The following is a 24,141-nucleotide window of genomic DNA, read 5'->3' as shown; positions in this document are numbered from 1 at the left end:
CGATATCTAGTGCAGGAAATGGCCTCTCTGGCACTGCTCAGCACATACCCCCACTCTCATCATCTTAGGGTTCAGGGGCTACCTCCAGTGTAGCATTAAGGCCAGTCAAGTCATCAGAACTAAAACAAGGACATTCGCATATAGAATGGAGATGGTATGTGTGGAGCCCACCTGGTGAAGCAAGACTTTGAGAGGGGCCAGATTAAACCTAATGGTCAGGTTCCCAAACTGAGCCTGTAGAGCATGACTCAGTTTCAAATAACTATAAAATAGCCTAAAAGGGCAGGGAAAGTCTTGCTGTAACTGTTTGAAGGACTTCAAAGTGTTACTGACATACAATAGTCCAAGGGAAATGACGTCCATATCTCGCCAGGGATAAAAACACACTACACTTATGTAGTTCAGCAAAAGTAGAGTTATCTCAGATTGGTATGTCACGTTCTATAGCCATTCTATCCAAAGACACCTGCATCATATTCCATTTCAATATCGCCTGCTGTAACAGCGGCACAGTGACTCTGGAAATCTTGGATGCCAGCAAAACCTTGAAGGGAGAGCGTGAGGACCCAGCTGCCGGGTAGTCACCAATCCATTACCGCAAGTGCTTTAACTGCATAGCAATATAGTAGGCATTTAAGTTGGGAATGGCCAAGTCCCCTGAAGCACGAGACCTATATACTGTAGTCAATTTGATGCATGGTTTCCGCTCCCCCTCACACCAGAGAGGAGAGATGTTTATTTTTTTTTAGAAGAGACAACCAGGGAGATAGAGAGGAGCATGATGTAGGGGATTCAAGAATTTGGGTGGCAGGACCATCATAATCAATTTAACACTACCTGACACGGACAGAGGTAGCTTCTTCCAGGAGGAGACTTTGGCGCCTGAAGACAATCAATAACTGGGTCAATATTTAGAGGTATATAGTCTTCAAGTGAGTTTGTAATCCCTATCCCCAAATATCTAAACTTAAGCATTCACTGTAAAGGGTGATGCAGACACCCTGTAGGAGGCAGACTTCTCCATATTGGAAATATACTTGACTTAGACCAATTAATAATTAATCCTCAGGGCAGAGAGCTCATCAAAATCATCCGCAAGACTTAACAAAGGGAGCCATCTCAATCTTTCAAAAACAGAAGCATGTCATCAGCAAATAACTTAAATTTGTCCACACTGTCCCCAGCCTGTAACCCACAGATCTCGGAATGCGCTCTTATCAAACATGCCAGGAGTTCAATAGCTATTGAAAACAAGGCTGAGGAGAGAGGCCAGCCCTGTCGTGTTCCTCTGCCCAAGTCGTAGGGAACGGTAACATGGCTCATAATACTTAATCAAACTGCAGGAACAGAGTATAGCAACTGCACCCAGGCTATAAACTTGAGCCCAAATCCAAATCTCCTCATAACTTCCCATAGAAAGCCATGCTTCGAGTCTAAGGCCATGGCTGCTTCCAGTGACACAACTGCTACCTCAACCCCATGAGCCAGCGGCATCTGGAGATGTGTAAACAAGTGCCGCTGTCACGATCTGCCTCCAGCATCTCCCTTGTGGATGCTGCTTGCCTCCTGCAGCTCCTGTCTGCCATGAACTTTGTTGGACTTTGCCATTGTGTGTATCCAGCCTGCAGTATCACTGTTCCACCAAAGGGGCCACTGTGGTACTTGGACTGCTCTAGTACCTGCCAGAGTTAGGCTTGTTACTCCAAGATCCTTAGCACCTGTCCCTGGTCTATAAAAGACTGCCTTCCCCAACAGCCCTTGCCAGTTCCTCTGTTGCCTGTACCTCTGCTTCTCCCTCAGTTTTGGCACCTCTTCAGGTATCCCTGACTCAGCTTTGTTGTGACTCCGCACCTGCTTCTCTCAGGTATCATGGTGAACCATCTGGTTTTGATCCCTGGCTTGTTTGGCTCTTCTGTGTCACAGTGAGTCTGCAGTGTATTTCTCCCCAAGCAATCCAGCTTAGACAGTTGGTAGCAGCTATCCAGATATCTGGCTCCCATATCTCCAGTTGTTACACCTTGTGTGTGATCCAGTCTCCTGGCTGTCTGCCCACCTGGACAACCAAGTACTCCGCCCTGCAGACCAATACACTTTCCCTGATACCCGTGACTCTCTGGTGCCTCGTGTCTCCTGAATCCTGACACCCATGATTTCTCCGGTGCCTTGTGTTTCCTGAGTAACCTGAGTACTGATACCTGTAACTCCTCCGGTGCTTTGTGCCTCCTAAGCAATCTGAGTCTTGACATCTGTGACTCATCCAGTGCCTTGTGTCTTCTGAGCAACCTGATTACCTACACCTATGATTCCTCTGGTGTCTCGTGTATCCTGAGTCCTAACACCCGTGACTTATCCGATGCCTCGTGCCTCTTGAGTTATCCAGGTATCCTGACAACCGTGATTTACCTGCTTCTCCAGCCTCAGAATCAGGACTTTTCATCCGGTTTCTCAACACTGACTCTTTGAACTTTTATTATTGTCCATTCTTTGCATCTGTGGCTTACTGAGTTATCTTTGCTATTACTGCCATAACCTGCTTGCACCTACCGCTTATTGCATCCTGAAACCTGTGTAACCTGTTAAATAAAAAACACTTTGTTTCACTTACGCTTTCAGTGGATTTTATATTGGGAGTCCTGACAGCCTCAGGTTAATAGATGTAGACTACAATGTCATAAAACCTGTTGTTGGTTTATTTGAGTAATGACAGTATTAAGGCATATAGTCAACACTTTAGCAAGGAGTTAAATGTCTGTGAACAGAAGGGAAATAGGTAAATAAGACTCTGGAAGCCAGGGGTCTTTACCCGGTTTGGGGATGACCACTATCAAAGCTTTCAACATTCGCTTCAAAGAGACTGTTAAAAGTGGTCAGGAGCGTGGGGATAAATTTGCCAATTTTTTTTAAACCTCCAGTGCAGCCCAATCACCCCCCGGGCCTTATTGCAGGGAGGGGAAGAGATTGCTGCATCCTGCTCTTCTATAGTAGAAGTTAGAAGACACTGTAGGGAACCTGAGGTAAGATGGGAGAACCAGGCCAGGCGCTCCCATTAGACAAGGTTAGGCAGTTGCCTAATGGGAGTGCCACAGAATTAAAAAGCATTTATTAGTGTAGTTTAAAATTGTGCGGCGACCGCTGAGCATACCTTCCATGGCCGCCGCACAGCTTCAAATAAATTCATGGGGAGGGGGAGGAGCTATGGATCACCACCGCCGCCTTCCCCTCCTACAGCTGATGGGGGGCTCTGTCTCCTCCCCTCCACTCACTGACTGTCGGGCGTGACATCATCATCACGGCCCGACAGTGTCAGTGAGGACGGCAGAGAAGACCAGCTTTATGGAGCCAATGTAAGGGAAAGACGTGCTGGGGGAGGCGGGTTTTGAAATTGTGCCTGGGGGGGGGCGCCTACAAGGTTATGTGTCACTCTGGCAGTGGAGGATCGATGTTATGTGGTAATGTCAACAGGAAATGTTTGTGTCTCCTTTGGTAGTGCTGGGGGAGATCCTGGTGATCTGGATCCTGTAGTCAGTGGACAAGAGAATCATCAGCCAGATAGATAATGACATGATGGGGGACATTGTTGGGGACACTTAATTAATGTAACTCTGTCAAATCATTAATTAAAAGATATGGTATTGAAAATGTGTCCAGCCAATGATCACAATCTGTATGTGGTATAGACATTGGCCAGCAGTACTACATAGGTCTCTGGTCATAGTGCCATTCTGCCAAATGGCCGATCTGTGTCATTTCCCTCAATGTGTGTGGACACCTTCAGTGACAGTGTTCTGTCATTATAGTCCATAACATGCAAAAGGAGCTGATATTTTGTGTCAGTAATAAAATTAGACCATTATCTTAGCAAATAAATGTTAAGCTGATTATTATACAATTGAACTAATATTACACTATATTTATTAATGTACCATACTCACTCTCCACTTGTAACGCTCCTGTGCTTCTCTCTATTGGCTGCTCCAGGCTGGGATGTTCCACTCTGCAGATTAATTCTGATCCTTGGTACATCAGTGACGGTGTGAACACCAGACAGCCTGTATAACTGTATGTGTTATCTGGCTGCTTCTGTGCACCAGTAATTGAGGTATTACGTTTAGTAACAGGAACCAGATTACTTGCTGTAGCCTCTTTCTTATACCAGATCACAGTCAGATAATCAGGGAAATATCCAGAGATTTTATACTGCAATCTGACTTCTGTATTTACAAGTAAAGCTGGTTTATCTATTTCCTCTATCACCGGACGCCAGGGAAAATCTACAAAGGAAAACACCCATCTTCATTAGTTTCATTTCCATTCTTGTATTGCATAACTTGCAGGTAGTTTTACTTTATTACTGATTGACACTCGTCTCTCACTTATTACAGCAAGATTATTGTACACTCAATATAACATGCCCCCCACCCCCCCCCTCATATAACAGATAATTCCCCCATTGCTCTACCAGTTACATGAAGCCAAGAGCTGGCTCACAAACTAGAAGGACTCAATCTATCCAGTCACTCACTACATCCACAGAGCTATGGACTGACCTGCGGCAGAGAAACCACCCAGACTCACAAGGGCACAGTAGAGAACCACAGCTATAAAGCAGAATGTGTAGGAGGTTTTCATTCCCTGTGGCCCCTGAGACCTGGCATGAAAATGGTGCTGGGTTTAGTCAATGACTTTAAGTCAGGACTGGGACTGGACTGGGCAGGACTTTTACCAAAGGTGACTAGTGACAAAGACTGGCACTTGCCCCACGCCATGTCAGGCCTGGCATAAAACAAGTGAAATGTGCTATTCGGGGATATGTTTAAAATCTGCCAGTGCAATTCATATAACTATATAATCCATAGAACTATAGGACATTTTTGCCCATTCATTTACAGCTGCTCAATTTTTGCACAGGTTCTCTGTTGAAATATAACATTGTCTCATGATATAAAGAAGTGGCTGAAAAGCACAGAAGAAAGATAGACAAATAATACAATGTATTTAGTACAAATGGCAGAAAGGTGTGTATAAAAGGTGGAAAACCATTAAGATAAAAATATGGTTATTGTATAGTGCACCTTGCATTGTGATTGCTATATGGATTATATTACCTGTTATGCGGACATCTCTCCGTTGATGACCCGTCAGTGACACATGACTCCAGGTCACCCGCACCAGAGACTGGAAATATTTCCAGGGAACTTTACACTCGCTTTTAGCATCAAACGTCTTCTCATCATCGGTCTGAATTATTTTTTTGATTGAAGGTATCATATTATTCTGGTCTCCATAGGTCCATGTAATGTTAATATTTTGAGGATAAAACTTCATGAAACTCATAGAACACAGCACATGATCTGACTCACAGAGGGTGAATTTCACATGTTCTCCCACCTGCGGGGGCACTAGGAGTAAAAGGGGAGGAATTAAAGATAGCAACATTGTGTTTGTGATACAGTGATTGAAATTTAAAAGTGATGGTCTGGAAAATTGAATCATTTTTACAATGAAGGCGGTAGGAGAAGTGGTGATAGCACCAGCCCACTTCAAACACTGGTCTGATATACATGTTTTTGCCTTGAAAAAAATATATATCATCAATCAATAAGTATACACTCTTGGTCGATACTCCGTTGAATCACTTTTGGAAGCTACCATATTCTGGAGTATTTTTGGATAAATCTCTATTAACTTTGCCCATCTCTCCTTACAAAATTGCTAAAGCTGGGCTACATTAGTTGGGGAGCTGTAATGATCAGCAAGTTTGAGGTCTTGACACAGGTTTTCGATGGGCTAAGGTCAGGGCTCCTCAGCCTATCGATCAGATAACATTCTGGCCCAGTCTGATGTTTCTGGCAGAGGGTAGCAGGCTTTGTTCAGAATCTGTCTGTAATGTGCACAATTCTGCTCCTCAACAATCCTGAAAAATTGTCAGTTCAAGCTGAACAGCAGCCCCATAACATACCGCTAACACACTTCAAGGTGGGAGTCGTGTTACCTAGTGGTGTGAAATGTTTGATTTCTGCCACAAATGTCACTTAACACTGTAACTTTCTCTGCAGTATATTCTAGACAACATTTGAAAGCAATTTTCTGGCTAGGATATGGATTTTTTAGCCCAGGCTTCTTCCTATAGTCTCTTTCCTGTGGAATATTTTGGAGACACATGTATATTATCTTCCATCTCAGCCAGCTAATTCCAAGTCACAGCTTGCCTCACAGTAGCTCCTCTGATAAATGTCCTTTTTTGTTGGCAACTAAGTTTGAGAGGGGTGGGGGCTGATCACAGCACTATGGCTGTTGTTTCATACTTTTTCCACCTCTGTACAATGGACTGCATTGAGCTATGGGGGATGCTCAATACAATTGTGTTGTACCCTGCCCCAGATTTGTGCCGTTATATAAATATATTGACTGTAGTGTTACTATAATGACGGCAGGTGAGGTCAATGTAGGAGTGAGGTGCTTGCTTCACTGGAAGTTCAGGGCCCATGATCAGCAGCGCGAAAACCGGAGTCTTGAAAGAGTTTCCTGTGTCTGAAAGAAAAGTGGTCATCTTCGCAGCCGGGACCCCGGGGAAGGAGGGATGTGAGGGATGTTATTACTAATTAGTAGAGATGGGCGGGCTCAGTTCCCTGAGTACCAAACCCGCCTGAACTTCAGGTATCTGGGTACCGAGCCGAGCAGGCTCGATACTCTCCCGCCTATTCGGAATTGAAAACGAGGCAAAACGTCATTGTGACGTCGTTGGATCTCTGAGCTTGGTTCTCACGATGTTTCAAGTGCATAAATATCTGCCTCCGCAGCAATCCAGTGCCATTTGACAGAGGGAGAGAGAAGGGTTAGGTCGCAGGATTATAGCAGGGAGAGAACAGGTATTACAGAAGTGATTACAGCACTTATTACAGCAGGAAGAGCGCAGTTATTAAAACAGGAAGAGAGGAGTATAGAGGAGGCATTTTTGCAAACATTACAAACTGTTTAGGGTGTCATATTCCCTCCTAAAGAAACTATTTTCTGCCTGCAGAAATTGTAATATACCAGACAATTTATTTCTGAATTTGCACTACAAGTGCTTGGGGTGTGACATATTCCCCTGTTCCAAAAAAAGCTATTTTCTGGTGTTATTATATACCAGCACTATGTCAGGAACCCCTCCAACCAGTACAACACCACCCGGAGTCTACTCTGACAGTCAGGTGTTCACTGGAGCCCCTAGTGGTGGGGACAGACTTGGCTGCAGACTACAGAGGGTCGTGTGATGTGTACCAGCTGCGGGGAACCCAGAAGCAGAGGGTAATGGCAGACAGCAAATCCAAAGAACAGGCCAAGGTCAGGGGTCACTTGCTAGGAAGAATCGTCAGGAAACACGCCAGGGGTCGAGGTCACGAGCAAATCAGCAGAAGCGAAGATATAAGCCAAAAGGTCAAGGGCACAGGCAAAAGACAAATCCAGAGAACAGGCAGGAGTCATACACGGCAGGCAACAATCCAAAGGCTTAACACCAGGAGTACAGGAGTACAGCAGCAGGCAGCAACACAGGAATCTGGAAGCTATAACCGGCAGGGAGGCTAAGTCCTCCCTGCCTTAAATACTGCATAAGTGGACCTGAAGGAGAGATCCTGGAGGTTTTATTTTTTGCACAATCTTCACAAGTACAGACAAAACTCTCAACATCCGAGGAGAGTGAAGGCCACCATACTGAGCGTATAAGGATTTCTAGGGTTTTAGAGATACCCGGATGCCCGGCAGATTTATTCTCATGGACCTCAGTGAGAACAGCTCTACGGAGGTGCACCAGCACAAAAAGGCGCCCGGCAGGTGTTTCAGCAGGGGCATTCTTCTGGAATTGACGTATGGTGTTTCCTAAATCCTGGGTCAACCCAGCGTGAATGATAGAAGCCGGAATTATAGGTGGTGGTTCACCCATGGGTAATTGATGAGGTAGGAAGCTCCTGGACAAAGCATCCGCCTTTGTATTCTTAGAACCAAGTCTGTAGGTTAGGACAAAATTGAAACGGGTAAAGAATACTGCCCATCAGGCTTGTCTGGAGTTTAACCGTTTGGCAGACTCAATGTACAACAGGTTTTTATGATCAGTGAAGACTGAAATTGTATGAACTGCTCCCTCAAGCCAGTGACGCCACTCCTCGAACACCCACTTGATTGCCAGGGGTTCCCGATTGCCCACATCGTAGTTGATTTCGGCGGCCGAAAACTTGCGAGAAAAGAAGGCACATGGATGCACTTTATGATCACCGGGGTCACTCTGAGATAAGAGAGCACCAGCGCCTACTTCCGAGGCATCCACCTCCAGGATAAATGGCAACTGCGGATTAGTATGCTTGAGGACCGGAGCAGTAGGGAAGGCATGCTTAAGAGCTTTAAATGATGTAATGGCCTCCGGTGACCAATTACAGGGATCCGCCCCTTTGCGGGTAAGAGCAGTGATGGGAGCCACCAGATTAGAAAAATCTCGAATGAATCTCCAATAGTAATTTGCGAAGCCCAAGAATCTTTGGACCGCTTTCAGATTCATGGGACGTACCCACTCCAGGATGGCTTGGACCTTATTAGGATCCATAGAAAGTCTATCGGGAGAAATTATGTATCCTAGGAATGACACTTTCTTAACATCGAATTCGCATTTTTCAAGTTTGGCGAAGAGATGATGTTATTATTATTATTATTATTATTATTATCATTTATTTGTTAGGCGCCACAAGGTGTCCGCAGCGCCGTACATAGTACAAACAGTAAACCATACAGGGTTAAACAGTACAGAACAGTAAACACAAAGTACCAGTGCTTCAGAAACTCCGGGACAGACAAATGGAGTAAGGACGGAGCAGAAGAACAGATGTTCTCTGAGTTTAAGCAGAACCTGTTTGACATGATCACGGTGCTGAGGGAGAGACTGAGAATAAATCAGGATGTCGTCCAGATACACCACCACGAACTGACCCAGGAACTCACGGAATACCTCGTTAATGAGGTCCTGGAAGACTGCGTAGACTACCATCCTTTTTGTAGACGAAAAAACACCCCGCTCCTGCAGGAGACTTTGAAGGTCTGATGAACCCTTTCTGCAAGTTTTCCTCCACATAATCTTGCATTGCCTTAGTCTCAGGGCCAGAAAGAGCAAATAACCTTCCCTTGGGCAACTTGGATCCTGGAAGTAGATCAATGCCACAATCGAAGTCTCTATGTGGAGGTAGAAACCTGGAATTCACGATATGCAGAAGGCAGTTGATCCGGAAGCGGCTGCAGGAGCCGAAGAGACATGGCCAAACAGTTTTGAGAACAGTGAGTACTCCAACAAGTAATTTCTCCAAGATTCCAGTCGATCACAGGGTTATGGAGGTGAAGCCATGGATGACCCAGAATTAGCGGGATGGAAGGGCAATCAATGAGGAGAAGAGACAAGGTTTTGGAATGAAGAGACTCAACTGTAAGATGTAGGGGCGGAGTCGTGAAGGATATCCTGCCTCCAGGTAAGGGATCCCCATCCAAACCGCAGACAGTGATAGCGGAATTCATTTTGATGAACGGAATTCCAATGGACTTGGCAAAACTGGTATCCAGAAAGTTGCCTGCGGCACCGCTATCAATAAATGCTGAAGTAACAGAGAAGTGTGATCCACAGGAAAGATGAGCAGGAACTATTAATGCATTTTTGGAAAAAATAAACTGCAGACCTAGATGAATCTCTTCCACCTTCTCTAGGCCTGATCTTTTCCCGACTTGTTGGGACAGGAGCGCAGAAGGTGACCTTTGGTTCCACAATATAGACAGAGGCCTAAGGTGCGTCTCCTAGTTCTCTCTTCCTGAGAGAGGCGATAGGCGCCTAGCTGCATAGGTTCCGCAGCTTCCATATTAGAAGGAGGCACAGAAAGGAACGTACTGGGAGTGGATGCTTCCTTCTCAGTTCTTCTTTCCTTGCGGCATCTATCAATTTTGATTGTGAGCTGCATAAGTCCCTCCAGGGAAGTAGGTGAAGGATACTGTACCAGGGAATCCTTTATTTGCTCCGATAACCCCAAACGGAACCGGCTGCGTAAAGCTGGGTCATTCCACTCGCTGTCAGTGGACCAGCGCTGGAATTCGGCGTATTCCTCTGCAGAACGTCGGCCTTGTTTTAGGGATCTGAGGTGGCCCTCAGCGGAAGCTACCCGATCCGGGTTATCATACAGGAGGCCTAGGGCTTCGAAAAAGGAATCCACAGACCTCAGGGAAGGACTGTCGGAAGGCAAGCTAAAGGCCCAGGACTGCGGGTCCCCCTGAAGCAATGAAATCACTATACCCACTCTTTGCTGTTCAGAGCCGGAGGAGCGGGGTCGGAGACGGAAGTAAAGTTTACAACTCTCTTTAAAGTTACGGAAGAGACTCCTGTCCCCAGAAAATCGATCCAGCAAGATCAGCTTGGGTTCCACAGCAGGCGCTGATGGGTTTTGCTGGACTTGGGCTTGTGCGGCTCTGGTAGCCTCTTCCTGAGCAGACAGGCGTTGAACCAGATTCTGGACCACTTGTGAGACGGACTGGATCTGTCCTGCCAGAACTTTGGCTGGAGAAAGGTTCGCCCCGTTATCACCCATTGAAGCGAACTCTCCAAAGATTATGGCCGGTTATAATGTCAGGAACCCCTCCAACCAGTACAACACCACCCGGAGTCTACTCTGACAGTCAGGTGTTCACTGGAGCCCCTAGTGGTGGGGACAGACTTGGCTGCAGACTACAGAGGGTCGTGTGATTTGTACCAGCTGCGGGGAACCCAGAAGCAGGGGGTAATGGCAGACAGCAAATCCAAAGAACAGGCCGAGGTCAGGGGTCACTTGCTAGGAAGAATTGTCAGGAAAGACGCCAGGGGTCGAGGTCACGAACAAATCAGCAGAAGCAGAGATATAAGTCAAAAAGTCAAGGGCACAGGCAAAAGACAAATCCAGAGAACAGGCAGGAGTCATACACGGCAGGCAACAATCCAAAGGCTTAACACCAGGAGTACAGGAGTACAGCAGCAGGCAGCAACACAGGAATCTGGAAGCTATACCCGGCAGGGAGGCTAAGTCCTCCCTGCCTTAAATACTGAAATGGACCAATGAGAGCTCAGCTCTCAAATTGCACGCAGGCTGTCCCCTAATTGAATTAATTAGCCCGCAGGCTTTCCGCCCTGTTGCGCACGCGCCCGGCTGCCCTGTAATGCCAGGACGCGGCGCTGAACTAAAAAGCTTCTGGCTGTTGCTACGGCAACGGTCGTCATAGCGACGGCCGGGATGGAGGTAGGAGAGTCGTGGAGGTTGGGCACCGCCGCGGCTCGTAACACACTACATATTTCTGAATTTGCACTACAAGTGCTTTGGGTCTCATTAAAATGGATTCACAGCAATCCACATATGAGCAGGATAAGCAAGCAGCTGCTGGCACCAGTGCTGATGGTAGTCTTCCCTGTACGTCATCTGTAAAGCCTATGTAGAAGTACATAGTCTTTTTAAGTCAGGGAAAAATACACAAAAACAAAAGCTTTTACTGTGTTGAAGAGAACTGTAACTGATGAAAAGTTAACTGCCGAGAATTTTTTTTTGCCAACATGCAATTCTACACACGCAGTAGCAAAGAAAGAATGAGGCCGTCGCCTTTCTCTATTAGTGCGAGATCTAAAAATGTTACTGAGCCTTCTTCTTGTAAGGTCAGTCGTGACCAAGCAAGACCAAGTAATTTGGAGTCCAAAAGTGGTGCACTGTTACGTGTGAAAGCCGAGCTGCAAGAAAACAGTAAGGCATTAGACGAAAATGTATGCTCAGAATCAGAAATGACACCAATCCCTGAGGAGAGTCCATCCACGAGTGGTATGTGTAATCGTGACCATTGTGATAGTGTACCCATAAAGAAGGGCCCTTTCAGCATTTCTACTGATGTGTGCCTGAACAGCCCGAGTGTAGCTGGTGATACACCAAGTGAGGATGACACTTTGGAATTAGAAGATGACGAGGGGGAGATTTGTGTAGCCAACGAGGGCGCTGATGAGGATGCGGTTGATTGTGTAAGTCTTGCACCAGTGGCAGCAGTGTGGCACCAGTGGCAGCAGTTCTGACATGTGAGTTTCTGGCACCAAATTGCACTTTCCAAACAGAAGCAGGGATGACGCAGGTGGCAGACCACAACAGTTTGACATTTGGGCTGGTTTGAAAGATTTTTTCAAAAAATGTGTGACCTTGCCCATAACTCTAACCAATCCTACTATTAACATGCAAAGGATGGTGGAGGGCCTAGCAGGGATTAAACTGTATTTTTCCTAATTTGCACTAATAAGGTTTGGGTGTAATATACACCCAAAGACTAGTGCTCAATTGCTAAGAGTCATTGATGACGAGGAAGACAAGCAGGCTTGTCTGTAGAATTTGCAGGAGAATTCTTCTGCGTTATATAGGTAACACCCAAAGAGAAGAGCTCCATTGCTAATTGTAATTGCTGAAATAGAAATTATAGGCCTGCCTGGCTTGGTCTAAATCTGCACTTATATTTTATTGTACCATAGCTCACTCAGAGACAGAAGAGGTGGCAGGGTTCAGTGCTAATCTTCCTCAAACAATACTAATTCATCCTACCATCATAGAAGTCTGTGTACTATGATGTAATTGTCGATAATGGCCTTCCGAATGGAATTAGTAGTTCATTTTAGGGCAGAGCTGTCACGATTTTTGGCCAATTCTTTTACAGCAGAGCAAATATCAAAATGTTGTTCTGACTCATCTGCATCACCACTGGGTGTCTTGGGAAAGCTACTTTTTTTCCGACAAGCTGTTGCCAGAGAAACTGAAGGAGTAAACGTTATTACAAGATGTTATAGCTCTTGGATCTTGGTGAAGCGAATTAAGTACTTAATCTACAATTAAAATATAGTTAGCACATTTACTTTGGTTTATTTCATCTGTTAAATTTCTGTAGCTCCTTCTCAAAATGTAGAATTAAGGCAATCACTTGACTCAAGCTAACCATGTCTGCACTCTCTTCACAGGTGACTACTTTGCTGGACTAAAGTATATTCCCCTCAAATGCTAGTCGTCTTGCAGCTGCTGCATTCTCCTACATGCTGTTGCAGAATCCCGAAAATTACACTAAATTTTTCGGGACACAAACAGCATCTCCTGCATGTCATTGTCATTTTTTAAAAGTTCTGTAACACCAAGTTGATTGTGTGAGAGAAACAGGAAATCGGATGAATTTCCCTCACGCTGTAATGCTTGAACAATATTGGTGTCGTTATCAGAAATGACATATCCTCTGGAGAGTCCAAGCAGGATTAGCCCATGTTGCAATGACATCTAAGAAAGCTGTGGACTATCATCTTCTTCCTGGGACTGTATTACCATCTGTTGTAATATGCCTATCATTTATTCCTATCTGATAAGAGTAACTGCATCTCTCATTTACTTTTAAAATGTTTATGTCTAGTGAATTTTTTTTTTTTATAATTTTTTATTTTTTAATGGTCAATCAAGAAAATACAAACATAAAAACAATAATGCCAGGTAACGAACATGGTAAAGCCAAAACAGTAATTGCAAAGTATCGAATTCGAGGAAAACATTAAGCAAAACAATAAAAATAAAAACAAAGAAAGAAAGTGACCAGTTTTTAGATTTTGAGAAAGCGATATTAAAAGTAGGATATAAAAACAAAAAGGATTGTAAAGGAAGGGTGGGGGGGACCACGAAGTTAAACACTATGAGTTTTCAGAGGGTAGTTAGGGAATAACGAGCCAAGAGCTGAGAGGGAGGCGTCCATTGAGTGGACTGTGGTCATCGCACATGGGTCAGGTCATAGGAAGATCAAGTTGGGGAGGAAACGCGTTTTCCGCGTTTAGCCATGGAGTCCAGACTTGGTTGAAGACATGGCCTTTATCATGGAGGTAATACGTAATCTCCTCCATGGCGGCCACATACCAGATCTGCCTTTTAAGGGCCAAAAAGGTACGTAGGTGAAGTATTTTTCCAGTTAAGGGCTATAAGGGATTTAGCTGCTGTCAGAATGTGGGCAGTTAATTTTTTGGAGAATTTGTCCAAGTCTTGGGGAGGGTAACACAAAAGAAAAACCCAGGGATCTTTCGGGATGGGGCCTTCAAATAGGGTGTTTAGGAAACTATGGACTGAGTCCCAGAAGGAGATGCTCATTGGGCAATTCCACCAAATATGAAGCATTGTGCCCCTATGGCCACAACCTCGCCAACAATAGGGTGAGGAAGAAGGAAACATTCTGTGGAGTCTTGTGGGAGTGTAATACCAACGGTAATAGATTTTGTAAGAGGTCTCCTTCAGTTTGGTTGAGATTGAGCATTTAGCTATCCCCAGTCTCATGTCCTCCCAGAGCTCCTCGGCCGGGGGACGGGGACCAAGGTCCTTTTCCCACTATTCCTCATGAAAGTTTGGAGATGGAAGGGCCGAAGTGAGAAGAATACCATATATTTGAGAGATCATGCACTTGTCCCTTCGAGAAGCTCGAAGGGAGTAAGGTCTCTAAGAACATATGTTGGCGGAAGGGATCGTAAAAAGTGTTTAATTTGGAAAAATGCAAAGGGACTGAGGGTTTGGGACGGGAATTACAGTTGGAGATCTGCAAGCGAAAGCCATCGGCTTTGTTTGGAGAAATCTACAGGGAATTTAAAACCTGCACGAGTCCATCTGCGGTGCATCGTGGTGGCAGAACCGAGAGAAATACCGGATTGTGCAAGATGCGGGTTAAAGGTGATATTGCAGCTGAGAGTTTTAGTTTGGAGGAGTGGGAGTCCCAGAGCATGGTATCAAATTTAATGGAGGGGAGCAGTTTAACAGCAGGGGGACGAGGAGCAGGTGATAATCCCCAAAGAAGGGCGAGCTCAGGAAGGGTTAGGTAGGCTGAATCCATGTCGAACCATGAGATGGAATCTGAGGGGGCGTATGTGGCTACAATTTGGGAGAGATGGGAAGCCAGATAATATAGTTTAAGGTTGTGGAGGCCTCTACCACCTCCAGGGATTAGACACTGTAAAATGTTGACTGAGATTATTGGGGGTCTATGATTCCAGATAAAGCGGGTGAGGGCCTTTTGGGTGTTAGCAAGGAAGGAAGCAGGGACAGCTACCAGTAGGGTTTGGAAAAGGTATAACCATTTATGAAGAAAAATCATTTTGACAGTTATAATCCTGCCCAGCCATGAGAAAATGAGGCGGTTCCAAGAAGATAGATCCACCAACATCCTGGAAATAAGAGGTAGGAAGTTCTCATGAAACAGGAAGTCATAACGGGATGTGATGAACACCCAGGTAATTGATCTTCCTGTGCTGTCATTTGAAATTAAAATTAAATCGGAGAAGCTCGGCATCCCGAGGAGGGACATGGAGCAGCATAGCCTCCGATTTAGCGTAGTTTATTTTATATCCTGAAATCTCATTGTAGTTTTGGAGGGTGGAAAATAAGTTGGGCAAAGAGATCCCTGGCTGGGTGAGCGACAGAAGTATATCATCTGCAAAGAGTGAGATCTTGGAATCCGTGTTACCTACCTGTATGCTAGGGTTGGATCTAATTTGAGAGGCCAGGGGTTCAATTATTAGAGCAAATATTAAAGGGGAAAGGGAGCAACCTTGTCGTGTGCCACTACGAATGGTGACAGGCTCTAAGGGAGTACCATTAATCAGGACTTTAGCAGTGGGAGTAGTATATAATGCTTGGACGCCATTGAGGTAATCGCTAGCGAAGCCAAAGGATTCAAGAACTGCCTTCATGAACTCCCAGGAGATCCAATCAAATGCTTTTTCGGGATCTAGAGAGAGAATGATAGTTAGAGATTTCCTGGCATTTGCAATATGAATGAGGTCGATGGCACGTCTGGTATTGTCCTTCGCCTGGCGTCCCGGGATAAATCCTACCTGATCATAATGGAATAGGGAGGGATGGAAAGAAAAACGGTTTGCTAGGATTTTGGCATAGATTTTCAAGTCAAGATTAAGGAGAGAGATTGGCCTTTAGCTAGCGCAGTGGAGCGGGTCTTTACCATCTTTAGGAATAACTACGATTTGGCCTCAAGCATTTCTGATGGGAGAGGGTCACCTCGGAGGGTGTTGATATAAAGGGATTTAAGATTAGGGGCCAATAAGTCTGCAAATTTCTTGTAGAATGTGGCTGTAAAGCCGTCAGGGCCTGGGGATTTACCGTTTTTTTGTCCCTTGATGGATTGACGGATCTCGTCTAACAAGATTTCTTTGTTAAGAAGTGTGAGGGCCTAATGGGATCATTTAGGCAGTCTGGTTGTAGCCAGGAAGTCAGCGATTAAAGTGGAGGGAGCTCTCAGTGGTGGGGACGTATTGGGAGCCGGAAGGTTATAAAGAGCGGTATAATAATGTTGGAATGCTGTTCTGATATGTGCTGGATCGTAAGTTAGTTGGTTATGGGGCTTTCAAATAGCTATATTTCTATGGGTTCTAGTTGCATGTAGGCGGGATGCAAGAATTTTATCAGCTTTGTCTCCCTTTTCATAGAAGGTCTGGTGGAGCCATTTAAGGCGTTTGGTTGCTTGTTTAGAGAGGAGATTTAGCTTGGCTCTAGTTTTACAGTAAGGTTTGCAGGGTCCGGGGATGCTTTATTTTGTGCTTCTAGGGTTTGGAGTTGGATATAGAGCTCATTAGTTCGGACGAGGTATTCTTTTTTCTGTCTGGAGGCCATGCTGATCAAGTGTCCCCTCAGGACCACCTTGTGCACTGTCCACAGAGTGGCTTTGGAGACTTCTGGAAGATCATTTAGCTCGAAGTAATCCTCCAGTTTTGTCTTAATCTGAGATACAATATTCGCATTGTGAAAAAGGGAGTCATTAAGATGCCAGGTCATTAGTCGGGGTCGGGGTAGTAGGCCCGAGATATCAATTGAAAAAGGGGCATGATCAGACCAGGTCAAATGGGTGGATCTGGGCCGTTTGAAGGTTTAAGGCCAGGTAATGGCTGAGCAGGATCATATCAATGTGGGAATATGATTGATGGGGTGGAGAGTAGAATGTATAGTTGCGCGTGGATGGCTCCTTCACTCTCCAGGAGTCATAGAGAAGCTGGTATTTCATGAGACTGAGGAGAGATTTGGTGGATTGTGGGTCATGTCTAGTGAATTTTAAATAAAGGAATGTATTTTTATCTAATAAACGTATTACATTAGATGTTTTTTCTTTATATTTTTTGGTCCATTGCCAATATATGAGGAAATTTGTCTGCATGATACCATTTCAATGAAGACTATAAAGAACCTATTTATATGCTGAATGAAATTTGTCACAGAATAAGCATAATATCTAAAGGGGAAACACTGTGTTGGAAGGTGTAATACTGGTCTGATGTCTATGAGGGCACATTCACAAGCTGGTGTTCTATAACTTTTCCTGCAAAAGGAGATCCACACTGTTAACATCAAATTGGATTATTTTTCCTGTGTTTTATAGGATTGTAGATATAATTATATTCTCTATACAATATTGCACTATTATTGTGTATTTTTTACATGTTACAGATCTTCCTAGTGGAATCTGGAAGCAGCATCCTGTGCATCTCTAAAATATAAGTATTATTTTAATAGTTTATGTGAAAAAGGGTAGCGCTTGAAATTTTCTTGTCATCTATTTTTGTTCTTTATATACATGTAATAGCAAACAGAAGCTAATTAAAACATATTCTCCCCAATTAAAAACAAATTCAAAGCTGCATAACAAGACAAAATGACATCAAAGGAAGGCAGAGAAAGTTAGCAATGCAATATTATCAGTCAATAATATAAACATTGTACATTAGCAGAAAGTTCTTGCATGAAGGGCAATAGAAAAACACTGCATTCATATCAGTACATCAGAGAATGAGAGTCAGGAGTTTATATACTGCACATTAGCACCACGGTTCTAATCAGTGAGTGGTGTATACATATAGATACATATTGGTTAGAGATGTTTAGGCTCGGTTTTATGAAAACCGAACCCCCCCGAACATCACCAATCCAAGTACAAAGCCAAGCCGGCACGGTACATTCCCGCTTTCTCATATCTGATTCAAGGCAACAAGTCATCGTTGTGTCGTCAGATCTCGCGGGTTTTGGATTCCATAACTACCTCCCTCCCCAGGAGATCCAGCACCTTTGCTCATACAGAAACAGGGGCAGCAGTGTTCTTGTCACTCTCCATTCTCCAGTGACATTGCTCAGTGCCATTGCTCATACAGAAACAGGAGGGGTAGCAGTGTTCTTGTCACTTGACAAAAGTTGACTGGAAATGGCTGGACATTAATGTTATTGAGGTTTTTAATAATGTGGGAACAAAAAAAGAGCTACGTTATGTGATTTTAACATTTTTTAGCAATTTAAAAGAAAAAAAAATATAGATCTAAAACCAAAACCAAAACCAAAACATGTGAGGGCGGTTTTGCCAAAACCAAACCCTTAGTTAATACAGATCCAAAACCAAAACCAAAAAACAGGGGTCAGTGAACATCCCTAATATTGATACCCAAGTTGTTTATTTGTGTAGTGGAGTCAGGAATGGTTTAAATGTCTTACAGTAACTCTAAGGGGCCTATTTATGATCCTTATTTTTATTTAAATGCCGTTTTCAGGGTGATAGCAGCATTTATAAGTATCTTATTAATTTATTAATAGGGGATTGCAGCAGATGTCAGAGCTATCCACTGCGGTACCACTGTTTTCATTTTCAGTAGCAGTCCCCATTGGTTTCTATGGGGACTGCTATTTCACATAACTTAACAAGTTCCAAAAATTAAAGATCTGAAGATGGCGTTAGCCATTGACGCCTATGGGGAGAGCATTGTGGTAGAGGGAGCTACAGATCCCTCACTGCATAATATCTGCTCTCGCCTCCGGTGACTATTGCAAAGCGGCCACTTTGCAAAAGTGACCATTGAAAAGATAGGACATAGGTAAAATGTGTGTTCTCCAGCACAGCCATTTATCGTAACTGCTGTCCCAGCAGAACACTTTTAATAAATGATCATGGTCTTTCATCCTTATCATTACAATAAGGAATAAAAATGATTGTGGCAAAAATTTAGTAGGTTTTCCTACAAAAGGGGATCTACTATTATATTTATAATCTAGTACGGCGGTTCCCAAACTGTGCGCCGCGGCTCCCAGGGGTGCCACGGCGCTGTCACTGGGGTGCCGCGGGCCAAGCATTGAAAAAAAGAAAAAGCACAGAAACTTACCAATCCGCCGGGGCGCCGGGACCCAGAAGTCTCCTCTCTCCCGCAGCTGTCACTGAATATCGACGTCAGTAACAAGGAGGAGGCTGCTGGGTCCCGGCGCTGTCACCCTCTCTGTCCCAGCTGTCACGGAGGATTGGTAAGTTTATGTGCTTTTTCTTTTTTTCAATGCTTGGCGCCCGGCAGAGGAGAGAGGGAGCGTGACAGCGGGGAAAAGAGGGTGACAGCTGGGGCAGAGAGGGTGACAGCTGGGGAAGAGAGGGTGACAGCTGGGGCAGAGAGCGTGACAGCGGGGAAGAGAGGGTGACAGCGGGGAAGAGAGGGTGACAGCGGGGAAGAGAGGGTGACAGCTGTGGCAGAGAGGGTGACAGCTGGGGCAGAGAGGGTGACAGCTGGGGCAGAGAGCGTGACAGCGGGGAAGAGAGGGTGACAGCGGGGAAGAGAGGGTGACAGCGGGGAAGAGAGGGTGACAGCTGGGGCAGAGAGGGTGACAGCGGGGAAGGGAGGGTGACAGCTGGGGCAGAGAGGGTGACAGCTGGGGCAGAGAGGGTGACAGCGGGGCAGAGAGGGTGACAGCTGGGGCAGAGAGGGTGACAGCAGGGGCAGAGAGGGTGACAGCAGGGAAGAGAGGGTGACAGCTGGGGCAGAGAGCGTGACAGCGGGGAAGAGAGGGTGACAGCTGGGGCAGAGAGCGTGACAGCTGGGGCAGAGAGCGTGACAGCTGGGGCAGAGAGCGTGACAGCTGGGGCAGAGAGCGTGACAGCGAGGAAGAGAGGGTGACAGCGGGGAAGAGAGGGTGACAGCTGGGACAGAGAGGGTGACAGCTGGGGCAGAGAGGGTGACAGCTGGGGCAGAGAGGGTGACAGCAGGGGCAGAGAGGGTGACAGCAGGGAAGAGAGGGTGACAGCTGGGGCAGAGAGCGTGACAGCGGGGAAGAGAGGGTGACAGCTGGGGCAGAGAGCGTGACAGCTGGGGCAGAGAGCGTGACAGCTGGGGCAGAGAGCGTGACAGCGAGGAAGAGAGGGTGACAGCGGGGAAGAGAGGGTGACAGCTGGGACAGAGAGGGTGACAGCTGGGGCAGAGAGGGTGACAGCTGGGGCAGAGAGGGTGACAGCTGGGGCAGAGAGGGTGACAGCGGGGCAGAGAGCGTGACAGCGGGGAAGAGTGGGTGACAGCGGGGAAGAGTGGGTGACAGCTGGGGCAGAGAGCGTGACAGCGGGGCAGAGAGCGTGACAGCGGGGCAGAGAGCGTGACAGCTGGGGCAGAGAGGGTGACAGCTGGGGCAGAGAGGGTGACAGCTGGGGCAGAGAGCGTGACAGCGGGGAAGAGAGCGTGACAGCGGGGAAGAGAGCGTGACAGCGGGGAAGAGAGGGTGACAGCTGGGGCAGAGAGCGTGACAGCTGGGGCAGAGAGCGTGACAGCGGGGAAGAGAGGGTGACAGCGGGGAAGAGAGGGTGACAGTGGGGAAGAGAGGGTGACAGCTGGGGCAGAGAGCGTGACAGCTGGGGCAGAGAGCGTGACAGCTGGGGCAGAGAGGGTGACAGCTGGGGCACAACGGGGCAGAGGAGTGTAACAGGGGAAGAGAGGGTGACAGCTGGGGCAGAGAGGGTGACAGCTGGGGCACAACGGGGCAGAGGAGTGTAACAGGGGCAGAGAGGGTGACAGCTGGGGCAGAGAGCGTGACAGCGGGGAAGAAAGGGTGACAGCTGGAACAGAGAGGGTGACAGCGGGGCAGAGAGGGTGACAGCTGGGGCAGAGAGGGTGACAGCTGGGGCACAACGGGGCAGAGGAGTGTAACAGGGGCAGAGAGGGTGACAGCTGGGGCAGAGAGCGTGACAGCGGGGAAGAAAGGGTGACAGCTGGGGCAGAGAGCGTGACAGCGGGGAAGAGAGGGTGACAGCTGGAACAGAGAGGGTGACAGCGGGGCAGAGAGGGTGACAGCTGGGGCAGAGAGGGTGACAGCTGGGGCAGAGAGGGTGACAGCTGGGGCACAACGGGGCAGAGGAGTGTAACAGGGGCAGAGAGGGTGACAGCTGGGGCAGAGAGCGTGACAGCGGGGAAGAGAGGGTGACAGCTGGAACAGAGAGGGTGACAGCGGGGCAGAGAGGGTGACAGCGGGGCAGAGAGGGTGACAGCTGGGCAGAGAGGGTGACAGCTGGGGCAGAGAGGGTGACAGCTGGGGCACAACGGGGCAGAGGAGTGTAACAGGGGCAGAGAGGGTGACAGCTGGGGCAGAGAGCGTGACAGCGGGGAAGAAAGGGTGACAGCTGGAACAGAGAGGGTGACAGCGGGGCAGAGAGGGTGACAGCTGGGGCAGAGAGGGTGACAGCTGGGGCACAACGGGGCAGAGGAGTGTAACAGGGGCAGAGAGGGTGACAGCTGGGGCAGAGAGCGTGACAGCGGGGAAGAAAGGGTGACAGCTGGGGCAGAGAGCGTGACAGCGGGGAAGAGAGGGTGACAGCTGGAACAGAGAGGGTGACAGCGGGGCAGAGAGGGTGACAGCTGGGGCAGAGAGGGTGACAGCTGGGGCAGAGAGGGTGACAGCTGGGGCACAACGGGGCAGAGGAGTGTAACAGGGGCAGAGAGGGTGACAGCTGGGGCACAACGGGGCAGAGGAGTGTAACAGGGCAGAGAGGGTGACAGCTGGGGCACAACGGGGCAGAGGAGTGTCACAGTGGCAGAGGAGAGTAACATGGGGCAGAGGAGAGTAACAGAGGGCAGAGGAGGGTGACAGCTGGGGCACAACGGGGCAGAGGAGTGTAACAGGGGCAGAGAGGGTGACAGCTGGGGCACAACGGGGCAGAGGAGTGTAACAGGGCAGAGAGGGTGACAGCTGGGGCACAACGGGGCAGAGGAGTGTCACAGGGGCAGAGGAGAGTAACATGGGGCAGAGGAGAGTAACAGAGGGCAGAGGAGGGTGACAGCTGGGGCACAACGGGGCAGAGGAGTGTAACAGGGGCAGAGAGGGTGACAGCTGGGGCACAACGGGGCAGAGGAGTGTCACAGGGGCAGAGGAGTGTAACAGGGGGCAGAGGAGTGTAACAGGGGCAGAGGAGTGTGACAGCGTGACAGAGGGCAGAGGAGGGGAGACAGCGTGAGAGAGGGCAGAGGAGGGGGGACATCGTGAGAGAGGGCAGAGGAGGGGGGACATCATGAGAGAGGGCAGAGTAGGGGGGACATCATGAGAGAGGGCAGAGTAGGGGGGACATCGTGAGAGAGGGTAGAGGAGGGGGACAGCGTGACAGAGGGCAGAGGGGGCAGTGTGAGAGAGGGCAGTGTGTCTGGATGCAGAGGGGGCAGTGTGTCTGGATGCAGAAGGGGCAGAGTGCCTGAGGGCAGAGTGTCTGGATGCAGAGGGGGCATTTTTGCATACAACTAAATAAGTATTTCTGTCCTGACCTAAATACTTATTACAATTTTTTGACCCAACTACTTCTAAAACAGGACTGCTCAATAATTATTTTGGAGGGGTGCCTTGAAAAAATTTGGAGACTCTAAGGGTGCCGCAAACTGCAAAAGTTTGGGAACCACTGATCTAGTAGATAATAAATATACTCCTAAAAGTGTAGAATCTTCATATATTCTTATCAGGTGCATTTATATTAGCTCTATAATGGATGAATATTCCACTTAGGACTAGGGAAGACCTTCAACATCTTGCATCTTGATAGGCTATTACCCAGTGCTAAATCTGGTACATGCAATAGCTGCATGTATGTAATTCACTTGATGTTCAGCTCAATACTTACAGCCTTAGCATCTGCTAAAGTCCACCCCCTCATCTATACATTATAGAGGCAGCCATTTTGTGTGCTAAACGAGTTTTAATGAGACGTGAGATGTCACTGATTCCTAATGAATTGAGAGACTGTAAACAAAAATGGCAGCCTCTGTTGTGTGTAGACAATGAGGGCACTTTAATTTAGGAAAACAGTTGCATATATATTTGAGATTATTAAACAGTGTTAGAAAAGTTGTATTACTATAATTTCATATAAAAGATGTTTCTCACCTTTCTCCCTGGCTGGTCCTGTATTCAGTTCTATTGGATTTTCCAGGCTGGGATGTTCCACTCGGCAGATAAACTCCAGACCTTCATAGACTGATGTAGGTGTAAAGGATAAAGCAGGGGTGCAGGTCCATGAGTTATCAGCCAGTCTGACTGGTGTTATAGGAGGGATATTGTACAATGTATTAGATGCACAATTACATTCAGATTGTCCCCTCTTCTCTAACCAGGTCACCTTCAGGTCTTCTGGGAAATATGCAGAGATTCTACAGGACAAATTGCTGGTTTGGTTTTTTTGTACAATCAGAGGCGTCATATCCTCAATCCTGGGACGCCAGGGAAAATCTACAAAATATTAGCACAAAATACTAACTAAATAGAAATATGTCAAAAATATTTAAGTATTGTAAATATTGTGTATACTGCTTATATCACTGGCACACATAGGCCTTTTTTTTTGTAATTGTGGCTATTTCTGCCAGGAGTCTCTAACCTGCTGTTGTGTATTTTTTGTACTTATTATATTTGTTTAACAAAGATTTTATACCCAGGGCCATGCTGCTGACAACAGGACACTACAACTGAAAGAGAGATGCTGTCACCAACATATAAACCGTAGGGTAGTCAGAGTGTGGATTTCACTACAGAGGAAGGATGTGATGGCTCTTTCATTAAATGTATATAAAAATGGACTGGATAAATTTTTTTAAAGGAATGATCAGTGATGTAATAATTGATTCAATGAAATTATTTGATTGCCATTCTCTTATCAGGACATTATTTTTCCTTGTGCAATGTTACATTGGCAGCTGGTTCGCTGGGGGTTCTGTTTCCCTTCCCCGCATCTACAATTTACAAAATATTGAAGATCCGTCTCACACTGGCTACTTTTTTTTTTGTGTTTTTGTAGCTTAAGAATAGCTGGAAC

General features: G+C 46.6%; 1 protein-coding gene across 1 annotated transcript in view; it reads right to left on the bottom strand.

Annotated features, from left to right (window-relative positions):
* Positions 1-2,741: 2,741 nt before the first annotated feature.
* LOC142098453 (uncharacterized) overlaps positions 2,742-24,141 on the bottom strand; it is a 71,671-nt gene continuing 50,271 nt past the window's right edge. Inside the window, exons 8-11 of the mRNA XM_075181299.1 lie at positions 23,217-23,558; positions 5,106-5,399; positions 3,933-4,271; positions 2,742-2,854 (exon numbers count right to left, since the gene is read on the bottom strand). Of these exons, the coding sequence (XP_075037400.1) occupies positions 2,742-2,854; positions 3,933-4,271; positions 5,106-5,399; positions 23,217-23,558 (1,088 nt within the window). The remainder of the gene's footprint in view (positions 2,855-3,932; positions 4,272-5,105; positions 5,400-23,216; positions 23,559-24,141) is intronic.

The sequence above is a fragment of the Mixophyes fleayi genome, chromosome 7 (assembly GCF_038048845.1).
Source record: "Mixophyes fleayi isolate aMixFle1 chromosome 7, aMixFle1.hap1, whole genome shotgun sequence".
Taxonomy (NCBI): Eukaryota; Metazoa; Chordata; class Amphibia; order Anura; family Limnodynastidae; genus Mixophyes; species Mixophyes fleayi.
This window is presented reverse-complemented; position numbering and strand designations above follow the sequence as displayed.